Consider the following 20730-nt stretch of genomic DNA (forward strand, 5'->3'; position numbering starts at 1 on the left):
TAGTCTATACAATACAAATGTGTACTACTACGCCAAGAGATGTACGGACGAGGCAGGCGGAGCTCCATAAAGGTGCAGGGTATCGGTACGGTGGACACAACATCAACACGCTGGAAGGCACAATTCACATGCGCTCTGTTATGAGTGAATACGCTTAAGCTGGTGATAAATTTTAAATGGTCACAATGATCCACGAAGCGAGCACCCATTAGCCTGACTGGTTTTAAAATTTAATTTTACAAACTTAGGCAAGCTGTATTCATCCCGGAAGAAAAATGCAGGACGGGTTTATTTCAAAGCGGGCATCTTCTACCCAGAAAACTGTAATTTGTAATGTTTCGGCATATACGCATGTCGTCAATAGAGGCAAACTTCCCTTTTCTATTTGATGTTGTGAAATGTAAGTAAAGTCTGATGCAAAGATAGACCTTCCACTAAAAACTGTGTTATTGCATAAACACTGATCGTAGAGTCACTAAAATGGTTTCAACCAACATCCACAGACGTGACTGTCGCATATCGTTCGTTTTTGGAGGAGAGAGAAGAATAACAACAACACAGGCGTTGATGAATCAAGCCTTTCACGTCGTATGAAGATAGCAAGAGCTTGTATGCTGCTGGGCGCCGGCGGGCGAGTTAGCTAGCTAGCTAGCTCCGCACAGCTGATGATGTTTTGGCACTGCCTATGAGCTGAGCCGAGTATGATAATGCTGCTCGTTTGACATAGCTAGCTAGCTAGCTAGCTCGCTACTGAGCGAGCATCGAAAATGAAAATGGGAGGAGCGGTCTGCCGGGTCACATCATCACATCGGCCATGATAACTAGCTGAGCCTAGAAGGTCATGGGTGCGGAGTCGTAGAGCAAAATAGCCAGCAAATTGGACTGTCTAACACTGATCAAGTGGAGCCTACCAACTGATGTGTTTTCTCTACAAAATGTCGAAGGTTGGACATGTTTCTTTCAGTGTGGGTGTGTGACCATTAACTTAACTGTCTTCTTCGGGCAACGTTACGTTGTCAGCTGTCGCTTGTCGGCATCACGAAATTGTACATTCTCAGCAAGATGAACAAGCGAGTTGTGCTGACATCGAGGCCAGGTATATTATTTAAGAAATTATCAATTGAATATTCTTCAATCAGGACATATTCGTTGATTTATCGCCAATATAATAGTGCTATAATGGCTCTCATTAGTCATTAGAAGTCAATTCTTTGCTGTCATCCCCGTGATGATCCGTTTGAGATCTCATCGCAGTATCATTTCATCCACGCTAAACATACCGGTACCGTAATTCAAATGTCTGTGTACCGACCATTGCTTCATGTTTGAGACATAAGGAAGCCAGTTACTAGATACTGTCACGGGGCCGGGGCAGTCACATACCTTTTTACCCCGTATCAGTGACACCACAAAGTGGGGTCAGAACCCTTTTTTGCTTGTCAGCTGATGAAAGTGTGGTGAAGCCTTTTTGTGTGTGTGTGTGCTTGTCAGCTGATTAGCACCCAGAAGTGGCACCCAGAAGAGGTATGTTCTGGTCCACATGGCATACTCTTTGCAAAATGGCATCATATTTATGATAGCATTTTAACGACAGTTAACCATACACAGCTCAGTGCCTTTATTCGCACGGGCGTCAGGTTGGGCTAAATGACAGTATACTATTTGCAAGATGATAACTGCTTACTACCTTCACTCTGTGAATTGTAACAATTTCTAACAAAACAATTAGGACATCACAAAGCAATTCTGACATCGCTTCGTATCTTTACTCTGTGAAGTGTAACAATTTCTAACAAAACAATTGTGACATCACGAAGCAATTCTGACGTTAAGCACTGCTTCCTATACCTTCACTCTGTGAAATGTAGCAACTTCTAGCAAAACAATTGTGACATCACAAAGCAATGTTGACATCGCTTCCTACCTTCACTCTGTGAAATGTAGGTCTAACAATTTCTAGCAAAACAATTGTGGCATCACAAAGTAATTCTGACATCAAGCACTGCTTGCTACCTTCACTGCACTCTGTGAAATGTAACAATTTCTATTTGAACAAAATGATTGTGACATCACAAAGCAATTCTGACATCGCTTCCTATCTTCTCTCTGTGAAATGTAGCAATTTTTAACAAAACAATTGTGTGGTATGGTCAGTGTAGGATCCCTCCACAACATTGCATGCACCACACAACTTCTGACCTCACATTTTCCCCTTCTTTTGATAAAATTTTTAACCCAAAATATGAAACAAATATGCTTTGTCTAATCATAAGTTTCTGGTTTTAACTATAGGCCTCTCAAGGCAAAGTATTTTTGTATACTATTTGTATATCTGTACGTTTGTGTGTTTATGTGACTGTTCCTCTTTTTTTTTTCTTTTCTTTTTTTTGTAATTGTGCATAAGAATGTCTTCACATTCTGCATTTTGCCTGCTGGATGTTAACGTTTTGACAGGTCCAGATGGCGTGCCAACAGTAGATAATTTTGAGGTGGAAGAATGTCCCTTGCCAGAACTCACAGAGGGCACTGTTCTGGTGAAGACTCTCTGTCTCTCAGTGGATCCGTACATGGTGAGAAAAATAAATGAAAATTCCTTTTTGCTGGGATCATCTTAAAGGGATGGTACAGATTTGGTTGAGATAGGGCTTCAGGTTTTCAATTTTTTTAAATGAGATAATGACAAACTTCTTAAGAAATATGAAAGAGCATATTATTCTGTTATAAAGAGGAATTCATAGTTGTTTCTGGAATGGCTGAGATACTCCAAAACAAAGCTATCCTGATAGAAGGTGGGACCCACCTTTTATTAGGATCGCTTTGTTTTACTTTCCTTTTGGATATCTCAGCCATTTAAAACGGATTTTCATCAAATAAACTTTGAATTCCTCTTAGAATCACATGCTCTTTAACATGCCATTGAGTGGTTTCTAAGTATCTCGCAAAAAGTTCAAAGCTGAATCCTCACCTCAACCAGTACTATACCAGCCCTTTAAGCATGTGCTGAAAGTCCAATTTCTCACTGTGACCAAGTTGGCTTCCTTTCATAGAGTATAAAATCAGACAAACAGAATGGCAGATGTTTTATCAAAATTGCATAAGAAATAAAAGAATAGATCTATGAAATCTGCTATTTTTACATATTTGCACAAAATATCAATCTTTGCACAAATGCATTTGCTAATCGGATAAGGTAATGTCACGGCGTCACAAGTCCCCCATTGACTTAGAATAAACAAACAAACAAATCTCCCTTTATAGACTTGAAATAAAGAAATATACATGCACATACATATATATACCATATATATTATATCCTTGCCATCATATTATACTTCTGTGTTCCAATAACACATCAATTATGACCTGGGGGTGTAATTTATATTGTTGAAAAGGCAGTATTTTCATGATATAGTGAGGTACGTAACCCAATGGAATGTTTGCAACTCGCCTAAATTCCATATATACTGATGTGGTTGCAATCAATATTCCAACTTGGTGAAAACATATCGATCACAAGGGTCTATTATATCATCTGAAGCCCAATTTTATCAAACTTCTACCATGTGTTTGATTTATGTCTCTCTTAAAATTCTATGAACATGGTGTGAAAAGATACTAATACAGTTGCAACCATGAATGAGTTCTAAGATTATGACTGTACATTTTGTATGAAGTAGCATTCTTCTTTCATCAGTGATTTTATGACTGGTCACTGATTTGTGCAAGTCTTTTGCCATCTTGTTTTATTTCTTATCTGTGGTAAAAATGGACTCAACATATTTTGTATGCATAATGTGCCTATTAATCTACTTCCTTGTAACTGCAGTGTGTGCAATATCAAGATGAATGGTCTACAATGACATCAACACATTCATATGCAACTGTAATGCACAATGATATTGATGGTAATTTAATGTATTGTTACGGTGTTAATATTTATCACTTTCACCTAGGAAGACACTGAAGTCATATTCTTAACAAAGCATCTTAATTGTTGGACAAGAAAAATTTTTATGTACATTCCAACCAATGTACAACTTTTGCTCAGTGTGTAATGGAGGAAGTAAGCTTCTGATTGTTCTATGTCATTTTCTTTGGTGCATTACAGCGATGTCGAATGAACATGGATACAGGTACAGATTATGTGTCGCCATGGCGCCTGGACCAAACCATTGATGGAGGAGGGGTGGGGATCATTGTGGAGAGTCGGTGTCGGGGCTTTAGGAGGGGCGAAATCCTGGAGAGTTTTCACTGGCCATGGCAATTGTATGCAGTTATGGAGTTGCAGGGAGTCAACTGTTTGCTAGTGAAGAAGGTATGGATAATATGGAATTTTGATTTGCACATTGCTCATTCATCCAATATCTTTTGATGTAATCAAAACTTGAATCTTCTTTCAAGGGTTATGCATGATATAATTTGTAAAACTTAACATCATTTGCTATCTCTTTCAAATGTTAAAACAACCTCATAAAATATGTATATGGTAAAGTGTTCTGAAATACATAACAGTACTGTCCTTTATGCCACATATTACTGCAAAACATCCTTTTAGCCACTGGAATCATTTGCTTTTATGAAATGATTTAAAGTGTATGCATTTTTAATTTACACAGGATATGAATACAAATGTTAAATGACGTGAATTCTGCTGTGGAAATAAAAGTTTATACTGTAAAAGTTGTTATTTTCAGTAAAGAGGAGGTCACAGACATTTTTGCAAGATGTTTTCACAATTTGACATCAAGGCTATTGTAAGTGCATGCCATATTAATGTATTTAAGGCAATAAATTTTCATGTGTTGTTAAATTTGCGTCCCAACGTGATTTGCAGTATTTGCAAAAATGAAACCCTCAAGAAAAAAGCAGCTTTTTCAGTGTATTTAAATTTGTGTGTATGTGTGTATGTACATGTGTATGTGTGTGTTTGTAACATAAGATAACATAAGAAACATAGCGCATAGAGACACTAAGGTAGTGATATGCGCTTTATAAGCACTGTATTGTTATTATAAGAACCTTGTAACAAAGAAGTGAATATGTTGTGAAATTATCTGATTGATTTTCCCCCCAATTTCGATGAGTTTTGTTCATTTCACTTGCAATAGGTTGATCCTGCCTTAATAGAGAGACACTTCTCTCTCATCTGTGGTCTGTTTGGGCTCAACGGACAAGCAGCATTCATCGGCATCAGGGAAAAGGGTCATGTGATTCCAGAGGCCAATCAGACGTTTGTAGTGAGCGCTGCAGCGGGGGCATGTGGTTCTCTGGCTGGGCAGGTTTGTCGTTAGAAACCTTTTTTAATGTTGATATTATTATTAGTGGCTTATTTCACTTTCAGTAAGCCCCTGTCTTACTCCTTTCCACAAGCATTTTTATTGCCATATTTCATATTAGATAGGTTTTGAAATAGTTTCATGATTCATTGGCCTGGGGGTTATATTGAATTCGGCAGTTGCCATTAAATAAAGCAGTATATGCAACTTTTTCCCCTTCATGAATGATGCTGTGAGCATAATTTTGTTAAGGGTCGGTTGGTTCAGTGACATTTATTTCCAGTAGACAAATTGTACATAAGTACATATAACATTGCTTTGATTTTGAACATGCTGGGCCGGGGCACATTTTGAAAAGTGGAGAACTTGTGATGAGTGTGCCCGTAGCATAAATGAGTATGATATGCAATAGTATACAGAATTATGAGAGATATATAAGATACAGAAACAGAGGTAGGGACAAGAACAAGGGCATGGGCAGGGATGAATTACAAGAAATTACACTGTGACTCTGCTTTTTCAAGGGGCCTAAGTAAAATTCACAGAAAAAAAAAATATTCATCAACACAAGCCCCTCATAAGAGAGGAGTACAGACTCATTGCAAGAAGTGAAAAAAAAGTGTTCTTCCCAGTGGAGATCAAACTGGAATGCAAGTGCATTTATGACCCCTTGGGCCTGTTTCATCAAGAGTTGTGATTGATTTTACGCTCGATTTATTGAACATAACTTGATGAATCAAGCATAAGTTCAGTGTTGAGGGTAAGTCCTGTTTCTTATTAAAAGACACACTTCATTTCAAGAAAAATCAAGCGTAACTTTAAGTAGATTGAGCGTTACTTGCAATCATTCACAAAGTTGTTTATGAAATGCAATTTGCGATTGATTGCATCTTCACTCAATCACTACGAAACATGGGTGTGGTGTGATGTGCCCTCTATAGATCGCCAGGCTCCAGGGTTGTGGCCTGATAGTGGGCATCTGTGGCTCCGACCAGAAGTGTTCCTTTCTCCTGGAGGAGCTCAGCTTCAGTCACGCCATCAACTACAAGACAGAGGATGTCTCTCTACGAATCAAGGAGTGTTGCCCATCTGGAGTCGACATCTACTTTGACAATGTTGGGGGCAACATTAGTGATTCTGTTATTGAGCAGGTGAGGGCGCTCTTCCCTTTGCACCAGCAAGAGCAGTCGGGATGGTCAAGGGTAGGGCTGTTCGTAATGTAGTGGGGGATTGGAATGTATGGCTGAGCAGCTTTACCTGATATCATTGATGTCATAGACTTCATTCCAGTTGCATTTAGATTGCATGAGGTGAAATATCACACTATACAGGAATATTAATCTGACAGTTTCCCCTCAATTATACAGCACAAAGATGTCAGTGGTATTTTTAGCTTTAGATTAACTGGGATTCATCAAAAATTTGTAATTTAAATTGAAAAAAAAGGCCTTGTTACAGATTAGAATTAAACTTTTAGACAGTTTGATGAAACCTTGGCTGTTCTATTTAATTTGAATCTGTATTCAAAACCAACTTGAACATGGTGTCAAATTAAACTTAATTCAGCAGAAGATAATTGTGATACAAATAAAATGTACAAAGTTTTTATTCATACAATCAAGAAGTACATCCATGAATTATGTATGAACATTGCACATCTGTGGAAAGCCCTCTCTGTAAAACAACTCTTTATCATTTTGATTTGGCCAGATTTGCTTGCCTTGTTTATTTGATGAGTTCTTTCATATCATGCTCGAAATGCAATTTCTTTCCCAGTGGCAACAAGGCAAAACCTAGACAGGGGATGACTTTTGCTGAGAAAGCCTTCCACACAAATATAGAGTATGGAATTTACATTTACAAGAAAAGGTTGATATGCCCATCTGAATTTTGCATGTCATGTTTATGATAGCATGATTAACATTAAGGACGCAAAAGAGTGCATCATACTGAAATGAATTGAAGCAGATATGCAATTAGATGTACCAACGCAAACCCTACACTCTCTTTGATGCATCATTAATGCATCAATGTACAGTTGAATTCAATTTTGCTTAATTCATCCGAGCCAAGTTGAACGTGTGACAGATTTTCACTTTGATCACAGAGAGCATGCAGTGTTCATTTCAAACTCGGTGAGTCCATCATTACCTTTCACACTGCAGATGAACGAGGGTTCTCACATCATACTCTGTGGCCAGATTGCCATGTATAACACCAGCACACCCTACCCTCCCCCTCTTCCGGATGACGTCGAGCGCACCAGGAAAGAGAGAAACATCACCCGTGATCGATTCCTTGTTCTCAACTACACTGACGAGTTCTCCGACGCCATCGCACAGTTGTCCGAGTGGTTCAAGGAGGGAAAAATAAAGGTCATTGCACTATGGCATTTTTCCCACCCATAGTTCTGTGTATTCAATCTTCACTTAAAAGTATTCTCTTCGTGGATGTTTATGCTTTGTTATAAACATTTTCAGCTCACCTCAGTCCAGGGCTGACTCAAGTGTTTATAAACATATTGCTATCATTGAATTAATGTCCTTATTGTATTGTACACATATAACTGCATTTTGGTCCCAAACACATGGCCCCAAAGGTTCAAAGTTTTGACTTTTAAAATCATGTCGAGTCTTTCCATTTTCAAAACTTTTGAACATTTAAACTCTTGAAAATCCGATTTAATTTGTTTTGATTCTTTCTAGACATTTTGTTAGCCCTTTCATTCTTAGAGTTTGTAAAACCCTTAATCAGTATGCAGTGGTGATATGCACAACACAAGTTTAGTGTACTTGCACACCCATATATTTACTAGATTACTTATATATCTATCATATTTGGTCTCTCCTGCATACATTACACATCACACACTGAACAAAAGACCTGAAGTGTAAGTAGTGCAGACTCTGCCTGAAAATGTTCAGGAAGAGCTAAAATATAGTCTGTTTGCATTGCAGAAGGCATCCTCTAAGAGCCCAAGGAACTTTAACTGGGGCAATTTTAATTACTGCCCTGGTAGCATTTTCAGTACAGTGTGCTACCGCTATAACGAACATGGTATATAACAGAATTCTCATTGATTACAATGAAGTGAAAATTCAGGCCCCAAATTATCATCTGTATATCTTGAAATGTATATGTTACTGTTCAGATCTAACAACATTTCGATATAACAAAAGAAAACTGCCGGTTCCGAGAACTTCAGTATAACAGGAGTCGCCTCCTGCTCTCCCAGAGGGCTCTGCTACCATTATTAACCTGCACATTGCCACATACAACCTGGGTTGAGAGGCTAAGTCATCTTGTACAAAAGAAGAGTCTGTATAGCTTTAATCCATCATTCCACAATGTTCCCACACAATGAATTGTAATGGTCATATTGAATCATCTCTTTCTCTCCTCACTCCTCTTTGTTCACACTTGTTCCACCCAGTACCATGAGACAGTCAGCCATGGCCTGGAGAGTGCTCCGTCAGCTTTCCTCTCCATGATGAGCGGTGGGAACATCGGCAAACAGATCGTGCACGTGGCTGAGCCTTGAGAATTGCGTTAGCTCCCACACTCATCTCCTCCTCTTCCTATACCCCCAATGGTCTCCTCATACGAATCTGCCTCCACGCGACATCAAACTATTCTGCCTATACTTGTCTCTGCACTGGGTGATGGCACCTTAATCACCATGGTAACAATAGGCCTACCAATGACATCCATCATTGGACTGGTATGTTATAATGGGATGCAAAGTGCTTCAGACACGAGTGATTATGCAAGCTATCAGTAGAAATAGAGGCAAAATTGGATAAGCATTATTACTTTTATGTACTTCTATATATACAGGTTTGTGTGACAAAAGTCAGTACAATAGGTAGACTTGATATAAATTTAAACTTGCTTACCATGACTTATGATTCATTGTAATCTGTAATACTGTAGGGGTTTTTATGCCTCTACCAAGAAGAGTCGCTGGAGGCGATATCTCAAATCTATGAATGTTTTGAAGCTGAAAACACTGGAGCTGTTGGATTATAGGCAGCTCACACTTGTGTAGTTGACAAATCATTGCCAAGTATTTAGAACAGTTTTTTCCCTTTTAAACCAATTGCAGAAGAAGCATTGACTGGTGAGTGAAATTAAGGTTATGTTACAATCATGAAATCTAATTCTTTTTCATTATTATAATTGATGGAGTGTTCACATTGCAATACAATCTAGAGTTTGCATCTAGGCTGTGGTACAGTGACACTTGCTAGGTGAAGTTTGAATTGTCAAAGAATTGTCATAGACCTCGTCAGAGTAACTTGTGAGAGTGAACCCCATGATGAAACATCTCTGTGGTACAGGTGTAAAGCTGTATTCTGAGCCGGAGTGAAAGCACATACATACATATGTATCGAATAGCTGCTTAAAGTCGTGGTTATCTTTTATGTGATTTGCATATTCAATTCTATATGCAAAAACATTTGCTTTTTAATGGATGATATCTATTCTGCCTCTATTCAAGGAACAGAAACAAGCTGGGCAAATATTAGTTTTGGTGTTGTATGAGATCATCTGTAAAGGCAAGCAAGTGCTGTTTTGATCAACCACTGATTGCAATTTCATAATTACCTTATAGTTATCATTATCGATAGAGAAATGGCAGTAATCAATGCTGATCATCTTTTTTTTTTTCAAATAGAATTAAAAAAAACCACAAGAAACACACACAAAAAAGGAATTTTTGCTGTTATCATTTAATGCCAACATGAGAACTCTTGAATACACATTAAACCACAAACATTCAATATATTTACACTGTCAAGAAAAAGAAATGCTATCAGTGAAACATTACGGAGCAATGTAAAAGGAGGCATATGAATATTTGGCAAGACTGTTTTGATACTGTTTTGTACATGGTCTCTGTGTGAAATACATGAAAAAATGCATCACAAAATGTGCAACTCCGTTGTAATATGGTGTCTAAACGTTTACTCGATACTGCACAATCACGAAGATGGTTCTGCAATAGTTTTGCAGTTTAATGCAGCACATACTGTAATTATGTTTAAATACAGAATGCATGAACAATAGCAAATATCAAGAGAACTTGAAATGCACAATGGTAATCACAGTTAATACTTTTCAAGGCATATGCAAGTTGACATCAGTACTTTTGAGTATGATTATATCAGGAACTTCTCAATTTTACAACAACTTACAACTAGGTTTGATTGTCTAAAAGGAAACTAACATTTCAGTGAAGAAAGGAGAAGCCTTTTTTCATGTTGTTATCCACTGGGTATGCTGGTTTCTTTAAACCTGCCATCAGATCGGCAAAGCTGATGTAGTGCAGTGTGATTTGTTATCTGATACATTTTACGTCAACTTTTATATTTTTCTGAGCATACGCATGAGATAGATATGTATATGAAGTAGATTTGTATATATTTGTGTGTGTTTACATATTTGCTGTCTTAGATTTGAATATTAATTACACATTATAGATGTGTTCGCACAAATGAGATTATGTTGTTTATATTTTCATTGAATGTTCACATACTTCAATTTTATTTGCATAGAATGATTATTTATTGGAATTCTTATTTCTGTAGAAAGTGCAATATGTGATATATATTTGTGTTTCTAAGAAACATGCTTTTCTACCTGTATTGTGGTGTATTGAAACTTTTGTAATATTAAAGTGCATGTGATGGGTGTGTGTGTGTGTGTGTGTGTGCATGTGTGTGTGTAGATATAGATTATCCATGAGAAATATTTAGCATAAATGGCAAAAGATGTGTAAAAGTGTGCACTTTGCTGCAGATGAATTTCATTGAAGTAAAAGAGAGATATCTGGACAAATAAAGCCTTGATCAGCTGCAAGTTAGTTATTTCTTAAAAGTTCCTCACTTCAGAAAATGGTGCATAAAGATATCTAAATCGGAGAATCACAAACACATAGAGATATGCATCTACTCCTTTTTTCTCTTCCCTTTATACTTCATTTGAATCTATTATGTGGTGTGTGTTACTGAATATATTATTGTCTTGAGTTTAAAGACTAACTTGAGTTTATATGGTCCACAAAGAAACAAAAGTGAATCATACAGACATGTAGCTACTCTTTGAACTATTTAAAAGTTTGTTATTTTGTTTGCTTTCCTGAACTATCAGACCGCTATCAGAATATCAGGACATTGTCTGAAATGTGTGTTATGACCACAGTTACTGCACAAAGTAGTTGTTTTATGTGTTTTAGGGGCTGCTGCATAATTTTCATTTTTCACATTCATTTTTTTTATTGCTACTCTAGCTTCATCCTGCCACTGAAGAATAATAAGATATTATTCTCTTCCTGTTTTATTGCTTGAATTGTCAATTATGCACAAAGCATTCTGCATTATGGAAATAGGAAAATGTGTGGTGTGAAAAGTTCAAAATGTTCATTCATCAAAACTTTGAAAGCACTTTGAGAGTAGTTCAAACAGAATGAGAATCAGTTATTGTAAGTTTGTTTTAATGTGTCAAGGTATGAATCACTGTATTGCAGTAATCACAATTGAATTTGCTATGATCCACTGATTACAATAGGTTATGATTAAGATGGTATTAAATTCAAGATCTTGTTGTAGAGTGATTGCTCTCAGCTCAGAATTTGAAAAAAAATAAAGGCTCTTAATAGTTTTTTTTTTCTTTTAAAGTCTCTCTAACTGTTATGATGTTTATGGACATTGTATATAAATGATTAATTTCACTCAAGATTCATTCACCCACCTATGCTGTTTTGCGGTTCTTTTTGCATTTCTATGCCCTTACAAGATGTGAGGGTACATAATTTATGAGTTTGTTATTAGGTACCAATTATTTTGTGGAAAACCTCTTCCAATGTGCCCTCTAAAGAGACAAGCACGGTTGTATGTGTTATCATGCAATGTAACTGATTGTGCATCAACGTGTGGTTTTTGTACCAGACTTGAATGCAATACTGTACTATTTATGCTATTAAAAGTGGATGCTACATAAACATCAATGAAATGATCTTATTTGTTTCAGTGATTTGACTCAAGTTGCCAAATGATAGACCAGGACAGTATCTCTCCATATTTGTTGATAGATGTGGCCAGTATTCCATTCACAGCAGGGATGAGCAGAGTAACAAGAAGATATTTATGTGTAGGCCTCTTATATACTGTATGCGCCAAATATTTCACGAGGTTTTTATTTTCGCAAATTTCGCGAGTCAGGTGCTATTCGCGAAATTAAAGACATGCGAAAATATTGATTTTGATCCCATATGTGAATGTGACGTACACGTGTACACTTCTCTGTCCAGTACACGACTCCACAATCACGAATTTAACCACTCACGAAATCGTCGGGAATTCCCGATTCGAGAAAATTTTGACTCGCGAAATATATGGCGTATACAGTAGATACTGGTAGATAGATAGATAGATAGATAGATAGATAGATAGATAGAGAGAGAGAGTAGATGTATGTGTTATATGAAAATCTAAAAGTAAAACTTGAAATATAGGCCTACCTTCTTACCATCTTGAGATATTTGAGATTGAAGCCGCTGAAAAACTGAAAATGATGTTGAAATGTGATCATTTATATACATATATTTGTAGGTCCTATATTCAAAAATATTTGAAGAGTTTGCAATTGCAGATAAACACCATTTTCATTGTTTTAAAAGTAAGGTCATCATCAAATAGAGAACCAAAAAAAAAATCTTTCCAATAACTCATAACATAACAAATGTTTTTTGACAATATCGATAAAGTTACTGAGATATGACTCTCCCTGGCAAATGTTAGAAATTACGTTGGCATAACAACGGAAGCGGCGATAAGCTGGCCTCTTCAGCATACACCACAGGACCGATGCCAAATTGCAATTACATGTACCAAACGACCCGTTAAAGACTAAGTACTCGTAACAAGAAAGAAAAAAAAATCGTAGAGTGCGGGAAATTTGTGATCGCGCGCGAGAACAAGACTGTCGCAAAAATGAGTTTGTGGGTTGATAAACACCGTCCTACCTCTCTTTCAAAACTAGATTACCACAAGGAACAAGCTTCGAATTTAAAGAAATTAGTAAGTACTGTTTGGGTCATTTTAAGCGATGATGTCTTCCAGTATACGCAGTATCTATTTCGACTTCGTTTGATGCCGAACTAGTCTAAATGATATCCTAATGGTCCCATACGCCTGAATGTGTGTTGGTTAAGGGACGTTGCTTTACTCGGCTCAGCTCAGCAGCACTAAAATACTTGAGTACTTGCCACTAGCACCTAGTCGCCGCTAGTGCCATAGTAGTGGTAGTAAATGTAGATTTAAGTAGACAGTTGGTGGTCAATGGCTTGAATCAATCCATTAGAGGACCTGCCAACCACCGGCAAAAACATGTCACTGACACATCGATCACGTGCACCATATAAATTTAGTAGGTCTAACGCTAGAATCTAGGTAGACTCGATTTCACTCGACATGCTCAAATGACAATGAATGGTAATGCCAATATATGTTGCCATAATAATGTAGGATTTACAAATACCTTATAATGTTTTTCACAGATTAATCATAAATTTTGACGTGATTTGGTGAGACATCAAAAAGCTTTAACGTTAGGTCCGGTCAGATAGGTCTTTTTATTTTGGTTTTGTGACTTTAATGATAAAAGATTAGCTAGAAAGATAAGGAGTCGTTAACGCCCAAAACTGAAACTAATCAGTCATATGAAGAAAAATGAGACATCAGGGCCCAGGCACACAGGTCGTACATGGAATATTCAGAGGTTTTATTCGGAGAGGTTTCATGTGGGCGAGTTGTTGAGCAAGTCACTGTTTTTCAATACATTGTTTATTCAGCAGTCTGTAATACACAATCTTAGCAGGGGGTGACTCGCCTCTCTTGTAGGTAGTAAAACAATGGGGTTAAAGAAAGTTACAAATCAGTGGTCAGTGTTGACAAGCAATTACCTCATTTTGGGATTATTTATGGGCGGCCTTATTTATGTACATTACAGCGGCATCAGCCTACGAAGCCGAGTGAGCGTTGGGTGGTGTCCGTTGACAAACCACGAGAGAAAATTGTTCCACCATCTGGGTTAGAATACTAGGAATTTGTATCCGCTGTCCCCGCGTTCACATTGGTCCCCACGACGCGGGGCAGCCACAAGAGATCTTATCTTTTTTACGACTGACCGTTCACATCATTGGTATCTCATCTGTCCCCGAGCTGTGGGGGCAATTGGGGCTTTGGGCAAGCTCTGCCAGGCATAGCGCATGCGCACATTTGATGACCACAGCTGGACGGTATCAATTTCGCCCCAAGGTCACTCTCCCCTCCAAATCTTGTCCCCGTACCCGACTTGCTTGGCGGGGACGGGGGGACAAGTCCCAGTGAGCGTTCACATTATGGTTTTGGAGGAGAAAGTCCCACAGCTCGGGACTTTCCCCGCATCGCGGGGACCAATGTGAACGCGGGGAAAAGGACACCCTGGCGAGTGGACGCTCGCAAATTATCATTAGAGAGTTTGCTGAAATAATAGTATACACGAAAGGGAAACTGATTATTTGAGGAGAACAAGCGAAGGGAGAGGATCAGTTACCCAGAGAGAGTGGGAGAGGGTGAGATTTTGGAGATGAGAGAAACGGAGAAAAATTGAACTGCTACAGGTCTACTGTCTGCAAGTTTTATTGAAGAGTGTTAAACTACCAAAGATTATAATCTGTCTATCTCGTTACTATCAGGTACAATGTGGCGACTTTCCTCATCTCTTGGTCTATGGACCGTCGGGAGCCGGCAAGAAAACCAGGATTATGTGCACCTTGCGTGAACTGTATGGCTCAGGAGTGGAGAAGCTGCGCATTGAGCACCAGACATTCACAGTAAGTGAAAGTTGTTATGCCAGGAATGCTTGGTATAGATCTATTGCATCTAGGGAGGGGGAAAAAAAAGGTTAGAATGGATAACTTCACATCCATACAGGTGTTGTTATTGCTATGATGTACAAATTTGGCATGGTTAAAAGACATAACTCACTTGGTAAGTACCAGAAGAGAGTACTTTGGAGGGTGAATGTTATTTTGTGACACCAGGGTCCTGAAAAGTCCAGGAGTGTTTCTCTGTTTTGATAAGGAGTGGCCTTACCTGACCACTTATTGAATTTTAAAAAGCCTGGCTGTTATGTGTGTGTTTATGTGAAAATGCTGACTGTGCCTGCCTTTGTAGGAGGTAGGTCATGTTGTTTTTTCTTTTTTAATTTCACTTGTACATGCTGTAAAAATTCCTGTGAAGAATTTGAAGCTAGAAGGCACTCTGTTATGTGACCATCATGAAATATGTCTCGGGTTGTTTTAATAGCATTATAGGGAGTTCGTGTTACTTCATAATGACTGGAAAGAATATTACCAGGTAATCACTATTAAGCATGTCTTGCTGCATTAATGGAATACTGTGCACTGTATTTCTTCCTTTTTATTTATTTCAGACACCATCAAAGAGCAAGATTGAAGTCACAACCATTGCAAGCAACTATCACATTGAAGTCAATCCAAGGTTTGTAATTTGTAACAAATCCAGTAATACATTGTGACCAGTACTATTTGAACCTGTAAAATTTTGGAGAGTGATGTTTTTATTAACAGAGGTTTCAAACTGCCAAAAGAACTCATCTGTGCTAACCTCAGGCACTTCTTTCATCTTCAAACATAATGCATATGCTTACCCAACATAACAATTTATGGAAATCATGTTCAAACAAAGAATGGACTTACATATACTAGGTGACCAGAATGGCCTGTTAATTAACACTTGGGGAAACTTCCATTTCCTTTATTGTTTTATTTGACATACTAACACACTTTATCTATTACCATTACCAAATAATAGGCTATAATGAATGCTTTGATGCTATCAGATGAATATGTAGGCAAGCACCATTTAAAAGGATTCCATTAATAGTAATTACATCACAGGTGCCTATTTTAGTGAATTCAAAAGCCAACATACCTGCCATGGCATATAACCTTTTGTTTTTTTGCTCATGCACAAAGTGAACTTCAAGGGCCGGTGATTTCTAGAAATGTGTCTTTCATAATAGTGCAGCTAGTTGGCGTGAGATATGTGATCTTTTAACTTCTGTGACCAGAGCAAATAATGTATGTACCTGTGTTGTGCTAATACAGTCAACCTTGCATAAGTCATATCTATTTGGATTGAAGAAATAGCATCCACTTTTTGAAAAAATTTGACTTATGAGAGATTAAAATTAGAGAATATAAAGAGAAGAGGACTTGGAAAGACTTTTGACTTATGCAAGGTCGACTCAAGCAAGGTTGACTGTACATGTGTATTTCTTTAGAATCCCACCAACATAAATGAGTTGAAATCTGAAGTCTGGCTTTTGATTTTATTTATTCCAGTGATGCAGGGATCTATGATCGTATTGTGATCCAGGATCTAATCAAGAATACAGCACAGTCCCAGCAGATTGAGACTGCTTCACAGAAGGATTTTAAAGGTGAAAATTAATGAATCATTGATGTCAATTTGATTTATTATTGAATTCATGGCCCCTATTCAAACCACCATTTGATGTCCAAAGTTTTAGAGTGTCAAACGTTTCAGAATAATTCTTATTTCATGTGTGTGTATGTGTGTGTGTGTGTTTGACTGTGTGTACATTCCTTCGCCAGACTTTCTCGTGGAATAGTAATGATCTTTAGCATTTTCTTGAAATGGTGCAAAGCTTATTTTGGGTGAGTATCTAACAAATATATCTCAGGAATGCAAAATATGATTATTCCCCCTGAACACTTCAATCATATTGAAATAATCAGCAATGTTCTGTTAGTAAGAAACCCTAAAATTATTTAGAGACTTGATAAATACTCAATTCCTTTTTCAGCCCAATCAGTTTTCCTGAAAAGACAAGTAATGTGATTGAATGTCAAATAAAAATGTCAGCCACATGTGCTCTGCAAAGAGGGGAAATGAGACACAGAGCACTTTCATGTGTTACACCTTCGTCATACATGTGTGCAGTAAATATCTCCTCCAAACATACAGTTGTGGTTCTGACTGAGGTTGACCGTCTGACTAAAGATGCCCAGCATGCTTTGCGCCGCACCATGGAGAAGTACACAGCCACTTGTCGCCTGATCCTGTGCTGCAACTCAACCAGCAAGGTTATTCCAGCCATACGCAGCCGCTGTCTTGGTATCAGGGTGGCAGCACCATCTATTGATGAGGTACACTGGACAGATACGAGTGTTTTTGTCATTACTTTAGTAGAGAAAAAAAATGAAAAAAATGAAGAAAAAAAAACCATCGATTTCAACTAAAGGTGTGATGATGAATTTTGCGTTTGTGGTGAATGTACTACACTCCATAGATATTTTTTACTCCAAACTCAAACCAATCATGCGATCAAACAATTCTCAGCTTCGGCAGTGATAAATGTAATTTTTCTTTTACTCTTCTACTTTCTGTACATTACAAAGGCATCTTGCAGATTGGTTTCTTGCAGTAAAGATTTTTTTTTTTTAAATCAAAGATTTAATTCACATTTGTCTAGTGTACTTCTTGACAAGAGTTTGTTTGGGTTTTTCTTTTTTTTTTTGTACATTTGGACATTTGAGTGGGTTGTATAGCAAAGAATGAAATCATCTAAAGCAAAAATGTTTGGGGGGAAGTAGAGAGTAGGCAAAAGGGGAAGGGTATGAGTTGCAGAGGATCTTCATTGTTAACGATCTATCCTCAAGCTGTATATGACACTCAGGAACTGAGAATTTGTAGTGATTAGAAACCACGGCTGTATCAAAGAATTGCATATGAGACAGATTTTAGTTTTTACCCCATTCCATCCATACCAGCAAGAAACATGATGTTGTACATGCAAATATATGTCTTTTCAGATAGGACAGATTTTGCAAGCAGTTTGCAAGAAGGAGGGTGTGACTCTGCCACCAGAACTTGGACGGAGAATTGCTGAGAAGTGTGACAGAAACCTGAGGAAAGCCATTCTGGCTTGTGAGGCATGCAAAGTACAGCAGTGAGTAGACTGGCAAATGGATTGATTGACAGATTGAAATATCAGGCAATTTAAAAACTGATGAGTGCATAATTTTGAAACAAGAGGTAGAAAAGTCAGAAGAACCCTGTAATCTATCAAACAAGCTTTTGTCTTTTTTCTGGGCTTTGAGTGCTGGTAAAATTACTGAATCGTTCATCTACCGATACATCCATCAATGGTGTTACAGGCCATGTGATGAAATGTTAGTAGTGGCATGGTTCCACTTGAAGTCTCATCTCAGAGGGAGACTTCCAGTGTTTGGCTGTGAACTTGAAGATATTAATCCACATCATAAACTGATTTGATTTAATAATGATAATGATAATAATGATAATAATAATGATGATGATGATGATGATGATGATGGTGGTGATAATAATGATAATAATAATAAATATATGTATATATATTCAGAAAGTAGAAGTAAAATAATAAGATGTGACAGAAGAGCACATCTGCAAATGCCATAACTTCTCTTTGCATGAGTATAAGATGGTGATGATGACGATGATGATGATGATTATTATCATAATTATCTGATGACCATTCCTCAGGTATCCACTCAGTGCTGACCAGGACATCCCAGAGACTGACTGGGAGGTCTTCCTCAGGGAAACGGCCAACAGCATCATCCAGCAGCAGAGCCCCAAGCAGCTCCTAGAGGTCAGGGGTCGTCTGTACGAGCTGCTCACCCACTGCATCCCTCCAGACGTGATTCTCAAGGTGACAGCATCTGATTACCCTTTTGCCTTTATCATATCCTATGACATGTGCATAGCTAGAGTGTTGAGTGCAGGCTGCCGAGCCAGACTAGGGCGTCGTCTGTTGTGTCTTTAATTCCCTCGAGGCCACCTGGACAGCATCTGAAGGGGCAGTCTTGCGCAACGTGCAGCACAGTCTGGTCAGGAAAATCACAGTCACAGGCTGGGCTGTCTTTTAACTTCCTCCAATGGAGGTGATGGGTTTGTATCCTATTGAAGGAAACACACTGCTTCCCTGGAAGTTCAAAGCCAGCTGATTTTGATGTAGGGTCGTCAACATACACACAAGTTGATTGCCCCTTAAGGCCAAGGAAGTAGAATTAGTATTGGATTTTTTTTTTTTTTTTTTTTAAATGACACCTCACTTTTTGGTGCATTGCCTTCAAAACGAGCTTTAGTTTTTCATCTTCGATGTAAGCAGAGGATGCTAGCGCAAGGAGAGAAAAGATCAACCTATTGAAGTTGGAATTTTGAATATTCATATCATGTGTTATTTGAAGTTGGAATTATATATTCATATCATGTGTTATTTGCAATGTGCTAAACACGTCTTAGATGCATAGAAGTGATAGTGGTAAGAGCTGCAGTGGTAAAGAAATGATACATATTAATGAAAAGAATATATAATCACAATCCATTAAATTCTAAAGTGAGAAGAGATTATGCCATACAGTCATAAATACAGAAATAACAAATAACAGTCAACTTAAACAAGCTGATTTGCCCACTAATTAAATTCATCAAGAAAGCAACCTCCTAGTTTATACAGAGCTATACTCTTAATTTGTACAGTTCTTATTCTCTTGGTCAGCAAAAACATTCACAGAATGAAAACCTTGTCATCAGTGATCACCTTTTACACACTTCCTAAAGGAAAACATAAAGTCTGTTGAATACCCCACCATCCAAAACAGAGCAAGTCAGTACCCAGCAGTGAGAACAACCCAGTGTGTGTATATATGTATGTAACCCCTAAATGGAAAATAGACCAGCTCAAAGTTACATGTTGCACATAAGAGCAGATACTGGTCAACGAAAAAGAACAACATAATGAGACACAGAATTGTAATGAGCTATGTTGTAGACAGCGTCTGAATGGTTTCTTTGTGTTGCAGTGAAAGAAAGTTCTTAAACATTTAAGGGAGCTTGTTAGTAATTAAAAAAAAAAAAAAATAGGGTAATGTAAGTGCATGGTATTAGATTTGCAACTGTTTTGCTCTGATGCTTTTAAATTCAGGGCCATTAAAACCATCACTAATTGCAAACTGATTTATTTCATCACTGCAGGGCCTACTGAAAGAGCTGCTGAAGAACTGCGATGGTCAGCTGAAGACGGAGATCACTCACGTGGCGGCGTTCTATGAGCACCGGATGCAGCAGGGCAACAAGGCCATCTACCACCTGGAGGCCTTCGTCGCCAAGTTCATGAGCATTTACAAGAGATTCCTGGAGGAGGGCTTCGAGGCCATGATGCTCTGAGTGATGCTATCTCTTGTACTCCCATCTGTTGTCAAGTGCAGGTCGTGATACTATAAAACCAGAATCATTCATGGCGTGAAACATTCGCAGCATGAAATTTTCATGAATTGGAGCCGACGACCTTTTCAGTGGCATGAAACTTTCACGAA

The 20730-nt window shown here is 38.0% G+C and overlaps 2 protein-coding genes across 2 annotated transcripts; both read left to right on the forward strand.

Annotated features, from left to right (window-relative positions):
• The first annotated feature begins 17 nt into the window (after window positions 1-17).
• LOC139718285 (prostaglandin reductase 2-like) lies at window positions 18-8817 on the forward strand. The gene is made up of 8 exons (XM_071629769.1): window positions 18-137; window positions 1021-1096; window positions 2455-2570; window positions 4109-4315; window positions 5109-5279; window positions 6218-6427; window positions 7442-7651; window positions 8710-8817. Exons 1-8 carry the CDS (start codon window positions 18-20, stop codon window positions 8815-8817), a joined length of 1218 nt encoding a protein of 405 aa, XP_071485870.1.
• Window positions 8818-13235: 4418 nt separating this feature from the next.
• LOC139718286 (replication factor C subunit 3-like) lies at window positions 13236-20581 on the forward strand. The gene is made up of 8 exons (XM_071629770.1): window positions 13236-13357; window positions 15016-15153; window positions 15756-15823; window positions 16690-16787; window positions 17336-17517; window positions 18184-18320; window positions 18896-19064; window positions 20390-20581. Exons 1-8 carry the CDS (start codon window positions 13271-13273, stop codon window positions 20579-20581), a joined length of 1071 nt encoding a protein of 356 aa, XP_071485871.1. The 5' UTR covers window positions 13236-13270.
• The last annotated feature ends 149 nt before the right edge of the window (window positions 20582-20730 follow it).

Source organism: Diadema antillarum, unplaced genomic scaffold (genome assembly GCF_040938485.1).
Source record: "Diadema antillarum isolate AM-2024a unplaced genomic scaffold, OU_Dant_1.0 scf00000092, whole genome shotgun sequence".
In the NCBI taxonomy this organism is placed as follows: domain Eukaryota; kingdom Metazoa; phylum Echinodermata; class Echinoidea; order Diadematoida; family Diadematidae; genus Diadema; species Diadema antillarum.